Raw genomic sequence first — 20531 nt, 5'->3', positions numbered from 1 at the left:
CCTTCACAGGGCCACCTCAAACAGATAGTCTCAGCCTTCAGCCCTTGCGGCTGTGTATATGTGATCTGGTTCAGGGGCATGGTGTGGGACCCCCCCCCTGCTGTTCTTTTCCTGGGAGTAAAAACATATATGAAACATGTATCAGGCTTCCCCAATCTGGCGCCCTATACATGTGTTGGACTACAAATCCCATCGTCTCCAGCTAGGGATGTACAGATTTTTGTTAAATCAGTTCTGTGTTTTGTGGATTGTCAAGCATCTTCCTTTCCGTCATCTGCTCATTGACAGAACTGGATTTTTTTTAGGGATGTTCCACTTACACAAGTGTGCATCAGCACAACTGTGCATTAGCGTTAATGCACATTAGTGCATATGCGCATTCATGCTAATGCAAATTTGTGCAAATCCCTCCCCATTTTTTTAAAAAAATAGCCCACAAGTCCACGCGACTCAGAAAAAGCCAGTCTACTGTGTAGTCCTCAGGTCAGATTAATAAAAATCCTAACTCATTTGAATACATTACATATTTCTCTGACATCCCTATCCCCAGCCAATATATGTTTTCCCTCCTAAGGCAAATGACAACTTAGGGAGGGAAGATTTTCATTGGGAAAATGTCACAGAGTGAAAGGGTTAAACTGCTGCACCCGTGCCTTGGTCTCAATCTTGATCAAAGTCCCCTCTGACTGATTTTTGTCACTAAAAGTTCTAAAAGATGGAAGCGAAGCCACGCATTTTTCACCTTGTCTAGTCTGGCCCTCAAACTACAATACCAGGCATACTTACATAAGGATGAGCAGATCTTGAATCAATTTGGACTTAATTCCTATCAAGGAAAACAGTTTTGTAATTGGTATTAAGTAATCACTTTGGTTGCCTTCTTCATGGCTTTCCTCCGCTTGTTCGCTTCATAAACATATCCTATTTTTAAAAAATCTGGAGTGAGCTGAATGTTGCATTCCTATTTGAAGTCTGCTATCAAATTAAAGTTAAATGTGAAAGAGACAGAGGGGTGAAAAAAAACAACCCTCCAGGTTCCATCCTACACATCCTTTTGGTGACTGTGTAAATATGACACCTTCATGTTCAACAGGACACTTCAGAGATAAAAATACTTCTTTTGGTTCCTTTTAGCTGTGCTGAGCAACACAGCTAGAAACAGCCGGGGGAGGGGTGGATTCAGTCTCATTTAGTAACACCAAAGCAAGAACTGATTTGGCTTTTTTTAAAAAAGGGGCTATGAAGACTAGCAAGAGCTGGTGGGTTTTTTCCCCCCATACCCATCCTTTGCAGACATCTATAGCAGCCTTCTCCTCCCTGGTGTCCTCCAGAGGTGTGGGTCTACAACTCCTAGCATGCTGGCTGGGGGGTGCTGGGAGTTGTAGTCCAGCACCTCAGGAAGACACCAGGTTGAGGAAGGCTGAACTATAGTGTCACCTCTAGAGGAAGATGGTGGATATTGAAGATGGTCTATACGTTATTATGTAGAGGTAAGGACTTTCAAGTAGGGCTGTACATGGACGCCCTGATCCGACTCGGAAGCCGCTTCGGGGCTTCCAAAGCAGGCCCAATTCAGCTTGGGCTGATTCAGGGGGCCCCTGACCCGCCTCGGCCTATGAAGTCGAAGTGGGATTTGGACATCCGAATCCCGCTTTGCCCCCCCCAAAACACGCCGCCCAGCCCCCAGCTCCTTGCCTGGGCCCTTGTTCCGGGGGGGGGGGAGCGCCACCGCTGCCAGGGGAACCGCTGCTGCCACTGTTGCTGGTGCTGCCAGGGAAGGCGCAGCCAGGGAAGGCTCTGCCAGGGAAACTGCTGCCCATCACCATCATTGCACATCACGGCAGTTCGTCTGGGCAGCGGGAGGCTGCTCAACTATCAGGTGGCTCGCGCACACCAATGGATCATCTTGTGCCCCCCCGGGGTGTGTGCACCCCACGGTGGAGACCACTGCTCTAGCCAAATAACGTTCAGACAGTCCTCTCCTCTCCAGCAACACCACCTCTCTCAAAATGAGCAAACAGAGCATGACTCACAGCAAAGCTTCCCCCCTTCTCCTCTCCTCTCCTCTCCTCTCCTCTCCTCTCCCCTTCCCCTGCCTCTCCCAGTGGCCAGATCTCTCTCAAATTGATACATTTGACACCTCTACACCTTCTCGCCTTCCCCCTTCCTCCTCCTCCTCCTGCCCCTCTTCCTGCCCCTTCAGAAGTTGATTCTGTTTGGAGACAGCTTGTCTAGGCTGCTCAGAAGGCATAAGAAGAGCTCCCCATATACAAGGCAGATGAAGCACTTCATGGAGGAACCACTTCACTTCGGGGCGCCTTTGGGTCTGATCCACTCCGTATCACAATGAGGCACCTCCAAATCAGCCCGCTTTGCCTCGTTATTTGGGCTGTGTACTGAGGCGGTGCACAGCCCTACGATCGGGTAGATTACTGGGTTTTCTGTCATAAAGCTAGGCGCCAGGCCTGACATCTGAATACAGTACACAAACCCTGGGAGCCCCCTTCCCCTGGGTCCCTTATTGTGCCTGTTGCATGGGCAGTTGTGGGGGGGAGGAGGTGAGGTGATATTCCCCCTCATGTGACTGGCAGCTCGCTGAACGGGGTCACTGCCCAGCCGTGCCATAGCCAAAGGCCCATCTCTGGAGCCAATTGGCTGTGCTGTTTGTTTCCTGGGCCCCCTGGTGTGGACTGGAGAGGGAACCTTTTCCCTCTGATCTGCTCCTAGGTCAAGAGTAAACAAACTTTGGGGGCCTGTGGGCACACTTGGCAATGTGAGAAATTGTCCTGGGCACCACCCTAAAATGGCTGCCATCAGAGGCATGGCTTACCAGGCAGAAGTGACAGGGATCCCATTTTTTCTCCCCCACCCACCTTCTTTTTCTTAGTGGCTGGACATGGTGCAGAGGAAAGCATTGGCTTGCAGCCAGCCACCATCTTCATTTCCTAAGAATATCTCTCAACCCCACATGAGGCCCAGAGGCATCCATGAGAAATGGCAGCGTCTGGAGGCCCTCACTTTGCTTTGATACAATCCCAGCTGCTGGTAAGAAAATGTGTTAATTAAAACAAGGGGGAGGGGGAAGGTACCTTGGTGGGGGCCAAGAAAGGTGTCCAAGAGCACCATATTTGAAAGCAAATAAATCACCGGGCCCAGATGGTATTCATCCTAGAGTTCTCAAAGAACTCAGATATGAAATTGCTGATCTTTTAACCAAAATATGCAACATGTCCCTAAGATCAACCTCTATAACAAAGGACTGGAAGATGGCCAATGTAACACCTATTTTCAGAAAGGGATCCAGGGGGGATCCGGGAAATTACAGGCTGATTAGCTTAACATCTGTTCTGGGTAAATTGGCTGAAGGCATTATTAAAGATAAAATTAGTAAGCATATAGCAGGGCAAGCCCTGCTGAAAAAGAATCAACATGGCTTCCTCAAAGGTAAGTCCTGTCCACTAACCTTTTAGAGTTCTTTGAGAGTGTCAGTAAACATGTAGACAGGGGTGATCTGGTAGACATTATTTACTTGGACTCCCCAAAGGCTTTTGACAAAGTCCCTCACCAAAGACTCCTGGGCAAACTTAGCAGTCATGGAAAAAGAGGACAGGTTCTCTTATGGATCAGTAACTGGTTAAAGAACAGAAAGCAGAGAGTAGGAATAACTGGTAAATTCTCCCAATGGAGGGAAGTAAATGGTAAGGTCCCACAGGGATCTGTATTAGGACCAATGCTTTTCAAACTGTTCATAAACGATCTGGAATTAGGAGTGAGCAATGAAGTGGCCAAGTTCGTAGATGACACCAAATTATTTAGGGTGGTTAAAACAAAAAGGGATTGTGAAGAGCTCCAAAAGGATCTCTCCAAACTGGGAGAATGGGCATCTAAATGGCAAATGTGGTTCAATGTAAGCAAGTGTAAAGTGATGCATGCTGGGGGGGAAAATCCCAACTTCAAGTATAACCTGATGGGATCTGAGCTAGCGGTGACCAACCAAGAAAGAGATCTTGGGGTTGTGGTGGACAGCTCAATGAAGATGTCAACCCAGTGTGCAGCCACTGTAAGAAAAGGCAAACTCCATGTTAGGCATAATTAGAAAAGGCATTGAGAATAAAACTGCCAACATCATACTGCCTCTATACAAACCTATGGTGCCACCACACTTGGAATGCTGTGTACAGTTCTGGTCACCACACCTAAAAAAATATTGTAGAGCTGGGAAAGGTACAGAAAGAGGCAACTAAAATTATCAAGGAGCTGGAGCATCTCCCCTATGAGAGAAGGTTACAACAGCTGGGATTGTTTAGCTTGGAAAAAGGGTGAGTAAGGGGAGGCATGCTAGGGGTGTACAAAATTACATGGTGTGGAGAATGTAGATAGGGAGACATTTTTCTTCCTCTCTCAAAATACTAGAACCCAGGGTCATCCCATGAATCTGATTGGTGGGAGATTCAGGACAGATCAAAGGAAGGGCTTCTTCACACAGAGCATAGTTAAACTATGGAACTCGCTACCCCAGGATGTTGTGATGGCCACCAATTTTGATGGCTTTAAAAGGGGGTTAGACAAATTCCTGGAGGAAAAAGCTATCAGTGGCTACTAGTCTTGATGGCTATGTGCTACCTCCAGTACCAGAGGCAAGGGGCCTATGTATACCAGTTGCTGGGGAACAGGGATGGGAGGGTGCTGTTTTGCTCATGCCCTGCTTGTGAGTTCCTGGTCGACAGCTGGTTGGCCACTGTGTGAACAGAATTCTGGACTAGATGGACCCTTGGTATGATCCAGCAGGGCTCTTCTTATGTTCTTATCTTGCCTACCCATTCTAGAGCATAAATAGGGGACCTGGCTGGGCTTCCAACTTCACCTAGGCTGTAAACCCTGAAGAGGAGCTCCTTGGGATTAATGAGGAGGATACCACAACTGAGGACACACCACTGAGACACTGATAGCCACTGCTGCCAAGACCTTCAGAGTGGCTGCTGTTGGGTCTGCTGCTACCACTGTCACCAGAGGTGATTAATGCAATTAGTTTTAAAAGAGTTTTTTCCAAGTGGGTGGTTGAGGACCATGGGTCCATGGATAAGGGGATGGCTGCTAGTCTCCTAAGACCATGCTGTGATGCATGCAGGGGCGTCCTCCTGACAGCATCTTCACTTCCTGGTCCTGTGTGGCCTTCTTTGCTGCCACCCAGTGGCAATTACTGGCCTGTGTAGGTGCAGTTAGTAGTTATTTCTACATCCAGAGCAAATTCCATTTGGATGCCCCCCTCCAGAGCACAGCACCACACTTTTAAAAAAAACCCAACACACACACTAACAAACCCACAGTCTGGAATAATATCCTGACAAATCCAAAGTGTGGTAATACCATAATTAGCACCCTAATGTCATGGAGCTGTGAACAAGCTTTTGGGTTCTCCAGAACTCTTCAGCAAGCTAGCTGCTGTTACATAAAATAAGGGAGAGGGGAAAGAAAAACATCCAACCTGATGAAGAACTCTGGAGAACTCAAAAGCTTGCTCACAATTTTGCAACATCTTGTTGAGTCATAACCATACTGTGGACACTGGAATTATTTTTAACCTTATCTTTTTATTTTTAGTTTAAACTTTATTGAAAAAGTCACCATAAATAGTCAAACTCATTTTAACATCAGAATGAACACAGCATAACAATATCCAATTTTCTACTGCACCAACATGGCTTGTTGTTGTTGTTGTTGTTCAGTCGTTCAGTCGTGTCCGACTCTTCGTGATCCCATGGACCATAGCACGCCAGGCCTTCCTGTCCTGCGCTCTCTCCCGGAGCGTGCTCAAGTTCATATTCATTGCATCCGTGATGCTATCTAGCCATCTCATCCTCTGCCGTCCCCTTCTCCTTTTGCCTTCAGTCTTTCCCAGCATCAGGGTCTTTTCCAGGGAGTTTTCTCTTCGCATTAGGTGGCCAAAATATTGGAGCTTCAGCTTCATTATCTGTCCTTCCAATGAGCACTCAGGGTTGATTTCCTTTAGGATGGACTGATTTGACCTCCTTGCAGTCCAGGGGACTCGTAAGAGTCTTCTCCAGCACCACAGTTCGAAAGCATCGATTCTTCGGCTATTATTAATAGCAGTCCAGCTCTCACAGCCATACATTACTACTGGGAAAACCATAGCTTTGATTAGACGGACCTTTGTCGGCAAGGTGATGTCTCTGCTTCTTACTATGCTGTCTAGGTTGGCCATAGCTTTCCTCCCAAGGAGCAAGCGTCTTTGAATTTCATGGCTACAGTCACCGTCTGCGGTGATCTTGGAGCCCAAGAAAGTAAAATCTGTCACTGCTTCCATTTCTTCCCCTTCTATATGCCAGGAAGTGATGGGGCCAGATGCCATGATCTTCGTTTTTTTAATGTTGAGTTTCAAACCCGCTTTTGCACTCTCCTCTTTCACCTTCAACAAGAGGCTCTTTAGATCCTCTTTGCTTTCTGCCATTAGGGTGGTATCGTCTGCATATCGGAGGTTGTTGATAATTCTCCCAGCAATCTTAATTCCGACCTCTGATTCATCCAACCTACCTGCAAAAAAAGAAATATTGCTGAGATATTATATATAATAGATAAAGAGGTTAACAGTAGAAACATGAGTATGACCACTGTGGAGAAGGACTGATGGAAGGTGGGACAATTGGTTGTGGACCTTTATGGAAACTGCTGAAGAACTAGCTCTGGCTGTCCAGAGCCACATGTATAATTTTATTCTTCCCATTAGTAATATTCAATGGCCAAATGTGCTCTGCTGTGTTAGGCTGCAATCTCGAAAATTAGATGCTATAATGGTGTCACTCCCTTTGCCTAGCCTGCTGCCCCCACTAAGCCACTGAAGCAAACTGACACTTGGCTGTTCACCTACCCCCCTGAAAACACACCGGATTATTTCTCCCCCAAAGAAAAACATAAGGGGCCACGGTGGCTTAGTGGTTAAGACGCTGAATTGCAGACTGGAAGGTCAGCAGGATAGCAGTTCGAGACCCAAGTGCCGCGTGACAGAGTGAGCTCCCGTCTTCAGTCCCAGCTCCTGCCAACCTAGCAGTTCGAAAGCAAGAAATTGCAAGTAGATAAATAGGTGCTGCCTCGGCGGGAAAGGTAACAGCGTTCCGTGCACCTCGGTGTTCAGTCATGCCGGCCACATGACCACGGAAGCGTCTTCGGACAGCGCTGGCTCTTCAGCTTAGAAATGGAGATGAGCACCACACCCTAGAGTCGGACACGACTGGTTGGGGACATCTTTACCTTTTTTTTTTTTTAAAGAAAAACATGGCATCATATGCGATGCCACACTATCCTATATAAAGGATTAGTGAACTTCTTCTCTGAGTGTGGGTCCTTATGTAGCCAAAGCTGTTGATGCAACAGAAGGAGATATCAACAGGCTGGAGGGGAGACTGCCAAGGTTTATTTAATATCAACAGGCTGGAGGGGAGACCCCCGAGGTTTATTTAGTTAATTATTTTATTTAAATTACTTGTATACCACCTGATAGCCTAAGATCTCTAAGCTGTTTACATAAAAACAAATAAAATATGATATAAAAGTCCATATAAAAACAGTATAAGATAATAAATACATGGAAGGAACAATCCTGTCTACCCTTGACAGCATCTGGGGGACATAGGAGATTTAGGTTTCCTGGATTGGAGCTCTGAGCCAGGAAAACGTGCTCCCCGCCTTCTCTCCCTCCCCCTGGGAGCCAGTGCAGAGAGAACTATGCTGCTCTTACGAGCTCACAAACAAGAGCTTGTAGGAGGGGAAAGGGGGTGTTCTCAGGGGAGAGGATAGGAGAGGAGGAGCGTCAGCCCTGGTTAGTACTTGGATGAGTCACTGCCCGGGAATCAGGCTTCCTGCATTGAGCAGGGGGTTGGACTTGATGGTCTTGTAGGCCCCTTCCAACCCTATGATTCTACGATTCTGCTTGTGAGCCTCTGAGTTCAGAGATGTCTTCAAGAGGCATCTAAAGCTCTCCACAATTTATGCCCCTTTGACCACATGTAGGAAAGCACTGCAGAGGGTGGATGCCACTCCGACAAGACCCGCTTACATGCTGTTACCTGATGACACACCACCTCAGCCTCCTCAGAAGATCTCAGGGGTTGATTTGGTGTATATAGGGAAAGACGGTCAGCTGGGTATCCTGGTCCAGAGCTGTTCAGAGCTTTGAATGATTGCAGACCATTCCCTGCTGGCCGGGGATTTCTGGGAGTTGTAGGACTTTTTTTCTGTCTAAACATGCATATGATTTCACCCTAAGAGGGGGAAACCCCCAAATTCATCCCAATGAAGACTGAGCATGCTCAGTAGGAATGGAATGCTGGATGACTATTGGAGGGACAAAAATGGAAAATGTATGTATGTGTGTGCGTGCATGCATGCGCGCGTGCGTGCGTGTGCGCGCGCGTGAGAGTGTGAGAGAGAGAGAGAGAGAGAGAGAGAGAGGAAGAATCCTAAAAAGAAAGCATAATTGACTGGCACCCTGAACAGGAGTGTTTCATTCTGCAATATTTTGCTGAACAATCATTTGTGCAGGTTTATTTGGAAATCAGTCCCACAATACCCTAATATTTTTTCTTTTATTAAAAAAAAAAATTATTGTGAGTTTTAACAAAACAAACACAAATAACAAAAACAAAAAAAATCAAAAATATAACAACATATTCTAGAATTCTCAATCAAATATTACAATATTCTAGGGAGAAAAAGAAAGAATAGGTTACACAAACATCAGGAAAAGCAGACCAGATATCCAAATGTAAGTCCATTTGCAAGTGAGGCCCATACACCACTCTTTCAAATGCTGCTAGCTTTATTAAGTCTTCAGTCCATTGCATTATAGGCAGTGAGCTTTTATCCTCAACACAGTAGCCAAAGGTTATGTTGAGGATTGCAGCCGCACAGTCAGTCTTACTACTCAGCTCCCACCCCCTGCGTGTCTCCCTTGGCCACTTCCGAGGGAAGCTGAAGAAGTGGCTTCTCTGACCTCCTCTTTCTTGCTCACCTTCTTTGGGCACCACAGCAGGGAACGTTGGGCCCACAACGCTGCCTACAGCAAGGGTGGCCCGAAAGTAGATCTCCAGATATTTTGGACTTCAACTCCCAGCATTCCTGACCACTGGCCACGCTGGCAGGGGCTTCTGGGAGGTGAAGTCCCAAGCATCTGGAGATCTACCTTCTCGGCTTCTCCTCATCCCTGGCCTAGAGAGAATGTGAGAGACTCCTCTGCCTGCTTGCTTTCTCTCTCAGCAGTGCAGCATACAGGAGCAGGCACCTCATCCTCTGCATGCATCTGCACCTGCATGCACCTGCATGTGTCCTCTCTCTCTCTCTCTCTCTCTCTCTCTCTCTCTCTCTCTCTCTGTCTCTCTGTGGCATAATCAGTGGAGGCTGGTGGCTCCCATGTCAGTGGGGCTGTGGATCCACTCTGGGTTTCGGTCGGAACCAGTCAGAACTCTAAAGGAGCTATCCAAGGTGCTGAACCCTCGCCCAAATGGTGGGAATTTGGCCCAACTAGCCCAACCCTCCATAACACCCAGTGAGACGGAGGGTGTGCAGGCAGTGTCAGGGGCTGCTCCTCCAAGGAACAGCCACCACTTGCTTGCTTTCTTCCTCCCTCTCCTCTGCACCACCTGCTGAGAGAGATGGAGTGGGCGGGCAGAAGCGGGGGGGGGGGCTGGGAGAGCAGGCCCCCACCTCCTTCTGCTCCCGCTCTCCATCTGGATGGCCCTGCTAAGCTCAACACTTCCTGCTGTGTCGCTCACAGAGACAGGAAGCGCCTGCAGGTAGAGTGTGGCAGAGGGAGGGGGCAAGTGAGCAATCCCAGACCTTCACTTGCCCAACCTTTGCTGTGCAGGGAAAGAAAGATGGAGTGATGGTGTGGAGGCAGAGGCTGCCTCCTCCTGCTCCCCCTTTCTCTATGGGTGCCAAAGCAGGGCAGACTTGGTTCAATACACGCAACCCCCCCCCCCACTGTGCAGCCCGGAGGGGGCTGCTGCTTCTAGGATGACCTGGTATGCTTCATGAACCAGAGACAGGGGTGGTTGTGAGCTGTGCTCTCTCTTGCTCTGGGGCCCAATTCTCCCTGCTGCAGTGTCTAAAGAAGAGGGGGAGCAAGAGAGAGGCGGTAGGAGCAGCCATTGCCTTCTCCCGCTTGCATCCTCCCCCTCCCAAGCATGCCACCCTGAGAGAGAGTGGAGTGCGCAAGAGGAAGCAGCTGCTTCCTCCACACAATTGCTCAGTTTTTACTTCTCTTGGCAGGAAACATCCTAACTGTTTGGGGGTGATGTAGTGGGAATAATTGAGTCGAGCCATCCAGAGGGGGCGGGGGAGCAAACAAAAGCTACTCCTTGGAAAAACAGCTGCCACATTTGCCTGCTCACTCACTATCTTTCATTGGATAGAACAGGGGTCCCCAACCTTTTTGGAGCTGTGTGCACATTTGGGAATTGGAGAAAGGGCTGTGGGCACCACCACAAAATGGCTCCCATAGAGGATGTGGCTAGTCACATAACGGCTGCCGTGGGGGCCTGGCTCATCAAAAGTGAGCTAAAGAGGTGGTGGAGGGAGAGAAATAGTGAGACTAGTGGCTGGAAGGGAGGGGAAAATAGCAAGGCAAAGGGGTAGAGGGGGGAGAAAGAGCAAGGCTGGAGGCTGGAGATGGGGAGAAACAGCAAGGTAAAGAGGTGGAGAGAGAAATAGTGAGGCTAGAGGCAGGGAGGGGAGGAAAACAGCAAGGCAAGGGGGTAGAGAAAGAGTAAGGCTAGGGGCTGGGAGGGGGAGAATCAATGAGCTAAAGAGGTGGGGGGAAATAGAGAGGCTGGAGACTGGGAGAGAGAGGGAAATAGCAAGGCAAAGGGGTAGAGGGGAGAGAAAGAGCAAGGCTGGAGGCTATAAGGGGGAGAAACAGTAAGCTAAAGAGGTGGGGAGTGAAATAGCAAGGCAAAGGGGGAGAGAAAGAGCAAGGGAGAGAAAGACGACTGCCCTAATATTTATACAAGGTTTTGATTTAATAATTTTATTTGAAGAAGGAAGGGAGTAGAGAGCTTTGTGGGTGCCGCTTTGGGGAACTCTGAACTAGAGAACTGGGCTACTTGGGCTCAGCCCCTATCATCATGGTAATCTGAGAGAGAGAGAGAGAGAGAGAACGTGCACAGGTGAGCAACTGAGGGAATGAGTTGGCTGCTCCATCCATACTGTGCTGCCCAGAGAAGGAAGGTGAGCGAGGTGTCTATAGGTGTCTGCGCATGCTCTCCCTCTAGAGATGCCTTTCCCACCCTGATTTACGTAGGAAAAAAGAAGAAGAAAGATTTAAATAGGCTAAAATGGTGAATCAAAAAGGGATGCAAATACCTCCCGCTATGCTATTTGCGTTCCCCTTTATTTTCGCCGTCATAGTCTACGTAAATATTTACGTAGATTAAGACGGCCAAAAAGGAATGCAAATGGTGGCAGCCGTAGACGCCGCCTTTTGCGTACGTGTGTTTTTTTTCCCCAGAGCCCTCCGCGGCCGGAAATCTGGCTGCGGACAGCTCTGGGCTGGGCTGGGCGCGGAGCTGCCACGGAGCACAGCCGGCCATTGAGGATTCCGGGGGGGAGGAACGGATCGCCTCCCCCCCCATCAACATAATCTGCGAAAGGTAAGTCACTTTCGTACATCCCTATTGGAGGCACATGGTGGAGGTTGGGGAACAGAAGTTGCAAGGGTGTGTGTGTGTGTGTATCTGTATTCACTGGAAGGTGAGGGCTTCAGTGTCAAATCTGCAGATGACACAAAATTGGGCGAGATAGCTAATACCCTGGCAGACAGAAACAAAAGTCAAAGTGATCTTGATAGGCTGGAGCGCTTGGCAGAAACCAACAGAATGACATTTAATAGGGATAAATGCCAAGTTCTGCACCTAGGAAAAAGAAACCAAATGCACAGTTACAAGATGGGGGATACGTGGCTCAACAATACTACAAGTGAGAGGGATCTTGGAATTGTTGTCTATCACAAGCTGAATATGAGCCAACAATGTGATGTGGCTGCAAAAAAGGCAAATGCTATTTTAGGCTGCATTAATAGAAGTATAGCTTCCAAATCCCGTGAAGTACTAGTTCCCCTCTAGTCAGCACTGGTAGGCCTCATCTGGAGTACTGTGTCCAGTTCTGGGCACCACACTTGAAGAAGGATGCAGACAAACTGGAGAGGGTTCAGAGGAGGGCAACCAAGATGATCAGGGGACTGGAAACAAAGCCCTACAAGGAGAAACCTGAAGGAACTGGGCATGTTTAGCCTTGAGAAGAGAAGACTGAGGGGAGATATGATAGCACTCTTCAAATACTTGAGAGTGTCACAGAGAGGAAGGCCAGGATCTCTTCTCGGTCATCCCAGAGTGCAGGACACGGAATGATGGGCTCAAGCTACAGGAAGCCAGATTCGGGATGAACATGAGGAAAAACTTCCTGTTAGAGCAATACAACAATAGAACAAATTATCTAGGAATGTAGTGGACTCTCCCACACTAGAGGCATTCAAGATGAAGCTGGACAGCCACTTGTCAGGAATGCTCTGACTTGGATTCCTGCATTGAGCAGGGGGTTGGACTCGATGGTCTTGTAGGCCCCTTCCAACCCTAATATTCTATGATACTATGATTCTATGTCAGTGGGGTTGTGAATTCTCTTTGGGTTTCAGTCAGAACCAGCCAGAACTCTAAAGGAGCTCTCCAACATGCTGAACCCATTTTGGGCATAGGTTTCAGCACCTTGGATAGCTCCTTCAGAGTTCTGGCTGGTTCTGACTGAAACCCAGAGCGGATGCACAGCCCCACTGACATTGGGGCCCCAGCCTCCGCTGTCTGTATCTCTCTCCCCTCCATTCCAACCTCTGCTGAAGGGACAAGGGGACGAAGGAGAGATTGGGTAGTAACCAATGTCAGTCCTATGCAGAGTAGACCCATTGACATGAATGGGAGTTATGTTAATGACTGCGTTTCATTCATGTCAACGGGTCTGCTCCATCGGACTAAAGCTGGATTCTCCACATTGCTCTTGAGAGTTTACTGTTTGATCCTCTCTCCTCCCTTCTGAATAAAAGCGGCAGCGCTGCGCGCCCCTTTCCCCAACCCGCGGTTTCACATCATGCGGCACGGCGAGGGAGCCCAAAGGACCGTCGTTGCTTTGAGACGGGGGGGGGGGCTGTTGCGTGCACCACGCCAGCTCCCCCGGCTACGCGGGCTCCGGAGCCTGCCTGGAGCGTTTGGCATACTAATTCGAATTAGCATGTGCCTACGCCATCAGCCCGTGGGTGTGGCGCAGCGCCGCGCGTAAACTCTCGAGCAAAGCGAGGGCTGGCGAGGAGCAAACAGACTGCGATTCACGGCTCCAGGAAAAGAGGAGGAGGAGGAAGCTGCTGCTACCAGCTGAGACGAGAAAGCAGCAGCAGCAGCAGCAGCGTTATAATCTCCCCCTCGCCCCCCTCTTTCCAGCGGCAAGCATGGCTTCATCGCAAGGCAAGGCTGAGCTGAAATTCGCAGACTGGATGGCAACTTTGCCGGGAAGCATCCACAACGTGCCCCTGTCGAACCTGGCGATCCCAGGTAGGAGAGTGAGGCCCCCGGAGCGAGGGCTGGTACTGGGGGCGGGGGCTCCTGTTCTTGTAAGGACTTGGGCTTGCCCGAGAGAAGGGACGGTTTTTCTCGAACATCCCCTCCTCACCTCTCAGCCTTTGTTTGCATCCGCGGAAAGGTGACATTGCCTGGAGATCTCTCCGTTAGCATCACCTGCTAGGTGGCGGCTCTCCTTACGGGGTTTGGCTGGCGTGTGTGATGGAGAACCGGGGAGCGTGACATGTGCCCCCTTATATGCGATACCCTGTGTGTGCATGTCTAGAGAAGTCCCTTGCCTTCTTCCTCTGCCCGTATGGCCAGGAGATCGCTATCCAGCCCTCGACTGTTCAGGGATCTTAATATTCTCCTCGAGTCTCGCTCAGAGCACAGGAGGGAGGAAAGTTCAGGCGCATGGAACCATTTCTCTGTCTTCTCTCCCTCCCCCCCTAAAAGCGGCTGTCTTCTGATGGATCTGTAAAAACTACACAAGGGAGAGAATCTATGGCACCTTGACATGCGTCCCATACAGCGATTATCTGTGCCGTAAATCTTTCTGGCTTGGTTCACACATGCACATATTTGATTCTCTGCATCTGTTTACTGTACCTTGACGACTGGCAGCCGAGGGGGCCATATTAGGCATTTGGCAGCCCAAAGGATTTGGGGGTTAAAATTGGACACATGCCCCCAGCAGGCACGCATTCACACCTGCTCCCCCCCCCCCATCCTCCTTGCTTTCTACAGGATTGCGGCAGTTTTGTGTTTAAACCTTCAGAACAGCCACTGCTGTATCTCAGTTTGGCCCTGAGCATGTCAGGCTGGAAAGCGAAGCATTTCAGGCGAGGTGAGGTGAAATCCAAGCTCTGCCTCGGCTTGGTGTATTGTTGTAGGATCCATTCACACGTTTGCTTGATGGTGCAGTGATCAAGAGATGGATGTGCATGTGTAAACCAGCCTTTGTAGGTAGGAACGTGTGCGTGCGTGTGTGTTTGTATAAGAAGCAAGAGACAGAGAACAAGCCATTCAAATGGAATGGTGCTCCATGCCATGGGCTAAGAGGCTTGTGTGGAGCAGGTAGGGGAAGTCTGCCAGGGTGGATGCACTTGACTGGTCTTCCTTAAGGTCTTCCTTAACCTGGTGCCTTGCAGAAACTTTAGACTTCAACTCCTAACAGCCCCAGCCAGCATAGCCAATGGTCAGGAATGCTGGGAGTTGTAGTCCAAAATATTGGTGGCACGGGGGAAAGCTGCTCTTGGCGTTGCATAGTTGATAGCTTTACTCTATGAAGGGGGAAACTCACCTATCATTCAAAGTCTACCCAAGAACAATTGCCACAGACAGCGTACCTTTTCGAAAATGACCTCCTTGATGCCCGTGCCAGTGTAATGCAATGGAGAGAAGTGCTGGGATTGGAATGGGGGAGATTTGGAGGGTCTGAGTGCTTTCTCAAGCATGTAGTTCATATGTGCATGCAGGTATCTCAGTTGTTGTCTCAGCCTTGACTTAACCTCACAGCCAGGGTGAGGAACCTGGTGCCATCCAGATTTTGTTGGACTACAGCTCCCATCATACCTGATAATTAACCATGCTGGCTGAAGCTGATGGGAACTGGCGTTCAGAAACATTGGGTGGGCCACAGGTTCCCGATCCCTGCCTCACAGGGTTGTTATGAAGATAAATTGCATAAGCCTCTGATGCCCTTGGCAGATGGAGTGGAATAAACTGTTGCCAATGTTATAGCATACACAAGTGATTCCACCACCCCCACTCCAAATGCAGCTTCAGAAAGACTGTCCTTACCTTGAAAATCAAATTAGTCATTTAGAGTCATTTGTCCAAATGACTAAGCCCCCCCCCCCTGCTTTTTAGCCAGTTCTATTATTCTCACATCTCAACTACCAATCCTGTTTTCATATGCAAGGTTTCTGTTACCTTGTGCTATTTATGTGAATACCTGCATGATTTTAGAATAGGACAGCCTTCTGCCCTCCAGATTGGTTGAACTACAACTCCCACACATTGTGGGGATGATGGGAGCTGTAGTTGATACATCCGGAGGGCACCTGACTGGGGAAGACTGGCATAGGAGATAAAGCAAATGAGCATCCAGACCAGTGTAGATTTTATGTTTGCATTACAAATACATCAAAGCAAGGAACGCTTTAAGCTTCAGTTGTCAAAATGCCCTACATGCAATGTGCATGCTGCGAAGCCAAAATGCCAAATGCACAATAAATGGTCCCTGTAGCATTCAGGAAAGAAATGAGTGTGCAAACGATCTGGGTGTGTGTTTATGTGTATATGAAATAAGGGACACCATTGTGGTCTGGCTGACCTGGAACAAAGGACATGACCTTAAAGTTTGGAGTGCTTTGCAGAATAAAAGATGTCTGCTAATTTGGTGACATCAATTAAGCTAAAACATGGAAAAGCTTCCATGTAGATGGCCACGGGTGGTTCAAAATTCACACAAGCTGGAGAGAAGTGATGCATAGTTGTTGTAGAAACCAATGATAATGTTAATATTTGTCTGCCTATGAACTGCCAATGTGTAGAGCAGAGTATCAGCAGGAGGCAGAACAAAGGTAAAATCAGGTGGCTTCTTGGGGGGGGGGGATAAATTCTCATAGGCACTCTGAATAATTACCTGATTTGAACTTGCCTGCAATAAAATTTGGAGGGGGGCAGAAATGGGGGGGGGAGAATCTTTTGTATCCTGCAGTACAAAGGATTCTATGCTAATTGCTAATTGAAATCTAATATACGCTAATTGAAATCTAATGCATGCAAATAGGTTAATTGCTCTGACATAGAAAGTGGATAGCTTGTTGACTGGAGATGTGTTTATCCGGCTAGTTAAATTTACAAACAGAAACACACAGTTATTGCTATCTCCTCTGCCCAGCAGCATAAAGTCCTGTTTTCCCGGAGTACCTTAAGCCCTGAACTCATCAGCCAGGGGAAGTGGGCTGGGATGCCTGAGACTGGATAAGCTTTCATGTACACCAAGCCATTGAAAGACAGAAGCCAATGGCATTGAGGAGGGGGCAAAGTTTATAGCCCTGGCCTGAACTACACTTACAATAACAGACAATGGCTATCTGCGGGTGGATGTCATTTCATCATGCTGTTGAAAAGACCCAAGACGTTTCATAGCTCAGTGGAAAAGCACATAATTTACATGCAAAATGAGGTCCATGTTCAACTCCCAGCATTTCCAGGTAGAGCTGAGAAAGATGCTTCTCTAAAACCCAGTGGTGGGGCTAGGTGATTTTAGACCCTGGACTCCCAATGGTCTTTTGGGGCCCTCCCTTTAGACAGTGATGTCTATTCTTCCTTCCGTTGTGAAGAACGGAACTCACATTTCTGTTCTCTTCACACAGAATCAGACACACACAGCACCCCCACCGTTTTGTGCTTTACAACCGCATCTAGATTCCTGACATGTTAGAGCGTCCCCCCCTCCCAAAAACACTGTTTGCAACCCTGATAAAAACAAGAAATCATAGAATCATGGAACAGTAGGGTTGGAAGGGGCCTACAAGGCCATCAAATCCAACCCCCTGCTCAATGCAGGAATCCAAGTCAGAGCATCCCCGACAGGTGGCTGTCCAGCCTCGTCTTGAATGCCTCCAGTGTGGGAGAGCCCACTACCTCCCTAGGTCATTGGTTCCATTGTTGTATTGCTCTAACAGTCAGGACGTTTTCCCTGATGTTCAGCCAGAATCTGGCTTCCTGTCACTTGAGCTCATTATTCCGTGTCCTGCACTCTGGGATGATTGAGAAGAGATCCTGGCCTTCCTCTGAGCATGTGCAGTTTTGCATTTTAAACTCACTGAAATCATAGTGCCATCATGACTCCAGGTATAACATGGAGTTTGCTTCTGCTGCCCTGATGCTAAACATGTTTACCTAGCTCTTCTTATGTTCATTGGATGCACAGATGGCCCTGGTGGCACCGAGCACCTTTTATCAGCTTAGGCTGATAGACCAGCTACAATCCAATCTGGACACAGATAGCCTAGCTACTGTTATCCATGCTCTGGTAACTTCATGTCTGGGTTACTGCAGTATGTTATGTAGAGTTGTGCACAGATGGCCTCTCAAAATTCTCCAGCCTGTTTTTGGGCAGACAAATTGGGAGGATAATTTCACCGAATTTCTCATAGGGGAGGAGAAATTCTCCAACAGTTTCTGACAGAGAGGGCTCACTCTTGGCAGGGGCTGTAGCACAGGTTCTTTCTTTTTCCCTAATGGGTTTTGGTTTACTGCACTGCTTCTGTAGCTGGCAACAGCATCAACTGTGTTGAGGCTTCCACTTTTTGAGGCAGAATTTTGAATTTCTTTTGGTGGTATTTTGAGCTCACCTAATCACTGCACGGTGGCTGAGGGTGCCGTGTGTGTTTTCTCTCTCTATTGCACATCTCTCCATTGCTCTGCAGCCTCCCAGGCCACCTGCACTTCCTGGACTGAAAAAGCCCCATGGGGGGAATTGCCTCATGGTGTCTTCCTCACGATGGCTTTAACTGAAGTGCGGGAAGCCAAGGAGGCCACAGGCTGCCACAGAGATGACAGACGGTACACTCACGTGCACTCCTCAGCCACCTCATAAGCAAGGTAAGCCCAAGGACCTCAAACCCAGCCCATGAGAATTTCTCTGAAATTTCTCCTCCTTTGGATTTCTTTTCAAAAGCAATTGCTTTTCTATCAAATTGAATGAGAACCATCGAAAAAAATGTGGGAGAAATCTTCGGCACACCACTAGTTATATGTGGGGCTGCCTTTGAAAATGGTCTGGAAACTTCAGCTGGTCCAAAATAGGGCAGCGACATTGTTAATGGGGACGGGCCAATGTGATCATATCAATGTGATCGTATATAAATAAATTCAGAACAGATAAAAGGAACTATTTCTTCACCTAGTGCATAAAGTATGGAATTCATTACTGCAAGATGTAATGATGGCCACCAATGGATGGCTTTAAAAGGAGATTAGACGAATTCATGGCTATCAATGGCTATTTGTCCTGATGGCTATCTTCATAGTTTCCATTCAGCTGAGCTTGTAAATTGTACCAGGATCAGCTCGCTGATCACCAGCCACAATTCTGTGTGTACTTATTTGGGAGCAAGCCCAGTCGAATTTAATGTGGCCTGCAGCACAATCCTATTCATGACTACTCTAAAGTAAGGCCCATCAACTTCAGTGAGACTTACTCCTAGGTAAGTGTGTATAGGATTTCAACCATAGGCCTTATCTACACATGCAGCAAAATGAGGTGGAGGAATCATGAAGTCGTGGAGCACCATTTCAGGACGCTGTTAGGAGATGCCCTTTTTAAATGCCTAAGCGAGTATTCCCAGCAAATAAAAACCAAACAAAATGAACTAGCACAGGGAGAAAGGTTCTATTTCAGTCCTCTTCCTGCTGTGCTAGATTTCTACTTGCAGGGAGTTTTTAAAGCATTTGAAAATGTGCCCCGCCAACTTATAATCCAAAACTATGTAGCCCACTCTATCTCTGCGGGATTCTGCTGTCTCATTATCACTTTAGCAAATGTAAATTGGCCCTTCCTTCCGTAAACAGCTATAGCATTAGGCTGCTAGGTTGAAACCATATGCAGGACTTAATGCCAAGAAAATATGCATTGGGTTGAGTTCCACATCAGATCTGGATTACTGGGTGGGTGAAATGCGAAGAGGGTCAGGCAGTGGGGCATTGCCAAGGAGCTGCCACTGCAGTTTCCCATAGGGATTCAGAGTGAGGCCTTGTAGCCCTGCGATCTCCAATGTGGTGCCTGTGGGCAGAAATGTGCCTGTAGGCACCTTGCTTGGTGCTGCCAGGCTCCCTGCCCTTCCTGATTTTTATTTCTTATGATTTTTAAAAATTAAAAATATTTTAATTTTAACTGGGAGGCAGGCATGCTGCAAAATGAAGTGCTTCCCTTCAGCACCATATTTATTGGGGTTCAAAAGTCTGGTTTGGTGTTTTGGGAACTCAGGCACCACCTCTGCCTTGTGCTTAGGTTCTTGGGCAAGTTACTTTTTCTTTTGTCTCACCAGTTTACCTTCTGGGAAATGAGTATTTTGTGACTGGCCTTGCCCACCATGGGAGCCATTTTGTGAGAGTGCTCACAACACACTCTCAAAATTCCAAATGTGTCCACAGACCTCGAAAGGGTTGGGACGCCTGTTGTAGCCAATCATGCAGGAATCATGCTGTTGACGTCTTTTAGTCATTTTCATTAATTTCATTTATTACATTTATGCGGCACCTTTCTTCCACGGAGCTTAAGGCAGCAGCATACATGGCTCTCTCCCTTGCCCACATGTACAAACACACATTTGATCCACACAACAACCTTGCAAGGGAAGTCAGGCTGAGAGAGAGTGACTGGCCCAAGATTGTCCAGTGTGCTTCATGACTGAGTGGGGATTTGAACCTGGGTCTCCCTAGTCTTAGTCTGACCCTTTAACCACTACACCACACTGTTTTTAAATTCAAACTTTACAAAAAAGGCTTTTCATTCTGTTTTCAAGTTGTTACCATGATTATTCCAATAAGAAATGAACTGAGTCCCTTTCTCACCATAGTCACCCGAAACCACTCTGCGTCCGTTTCTTCTGCACACATTATCTGCTAATGGATCCATTTCAGTGATGTCCAGTACCTTAATTATCCACTCAATTGATGCAGATTTCAAGTGCCGAGGAAGAGCAGAGCAGGTTTGCAGCTACTGAGAGTTTTTGTAATCACAATAATTTGATTGCCCTTGATAAACCTCTTCCGGAGAGTTCAGTATTAGAGTTAATACATCAGCCATCAGCCTGACACCCATCATTTGAACAATAACCTCTGTCTTCTGGATCCAATAAGGCCGGAGATGATGACATCCCCACCGAAGGTTAATCCAGTACA

At 47.9% G+C, this 20531-nt stretch overlaps 1 protein-coding gene across 1 annotated transcript in view; it reads left to right on the top strand.

Annotated features, from left to right (window-relative positions):
* The first annotated feature begins 13116 nt into the window (after positions 1-13116).
* PLCXD3 (phosphatidylinositol specific phospholipase C X domain containing 3) overlaps positions 13117-20531 on the top strand; it is a 130903-nt gene continuing 123488 nt past the window's right edge. The window contains exon 1 of the mRNA XM_084832056.1: positions 13117-13604. Within this exon, the coding sequence (XP_084688182.1) occupies positions 13502-13604 (103 nt within the window). The 5' untranslated portion in view covers positions 13117-13501. The remainder of the gene's footprint in view (positions 13605-20531) is intronic.

This window comes from Heloderma suspectum, chromosome 2 (genome assembly GCF_057233095.1).
Source record: "Heloderma suspectum isolate Gila_16-S chromosome 2, 16-S_ref, whole genome shotgun sequence".
Taxonomy (NCBI): domain Eukaryota; kingdom Metazoa; phylum Chordata; class Lepidosauria; order Squamata; family Helodermatidae; genus Heloderma; species Heloderma suspectum.
This window is presented reverse-complemented; position numbering and strand designations above follow the sequence as displayed.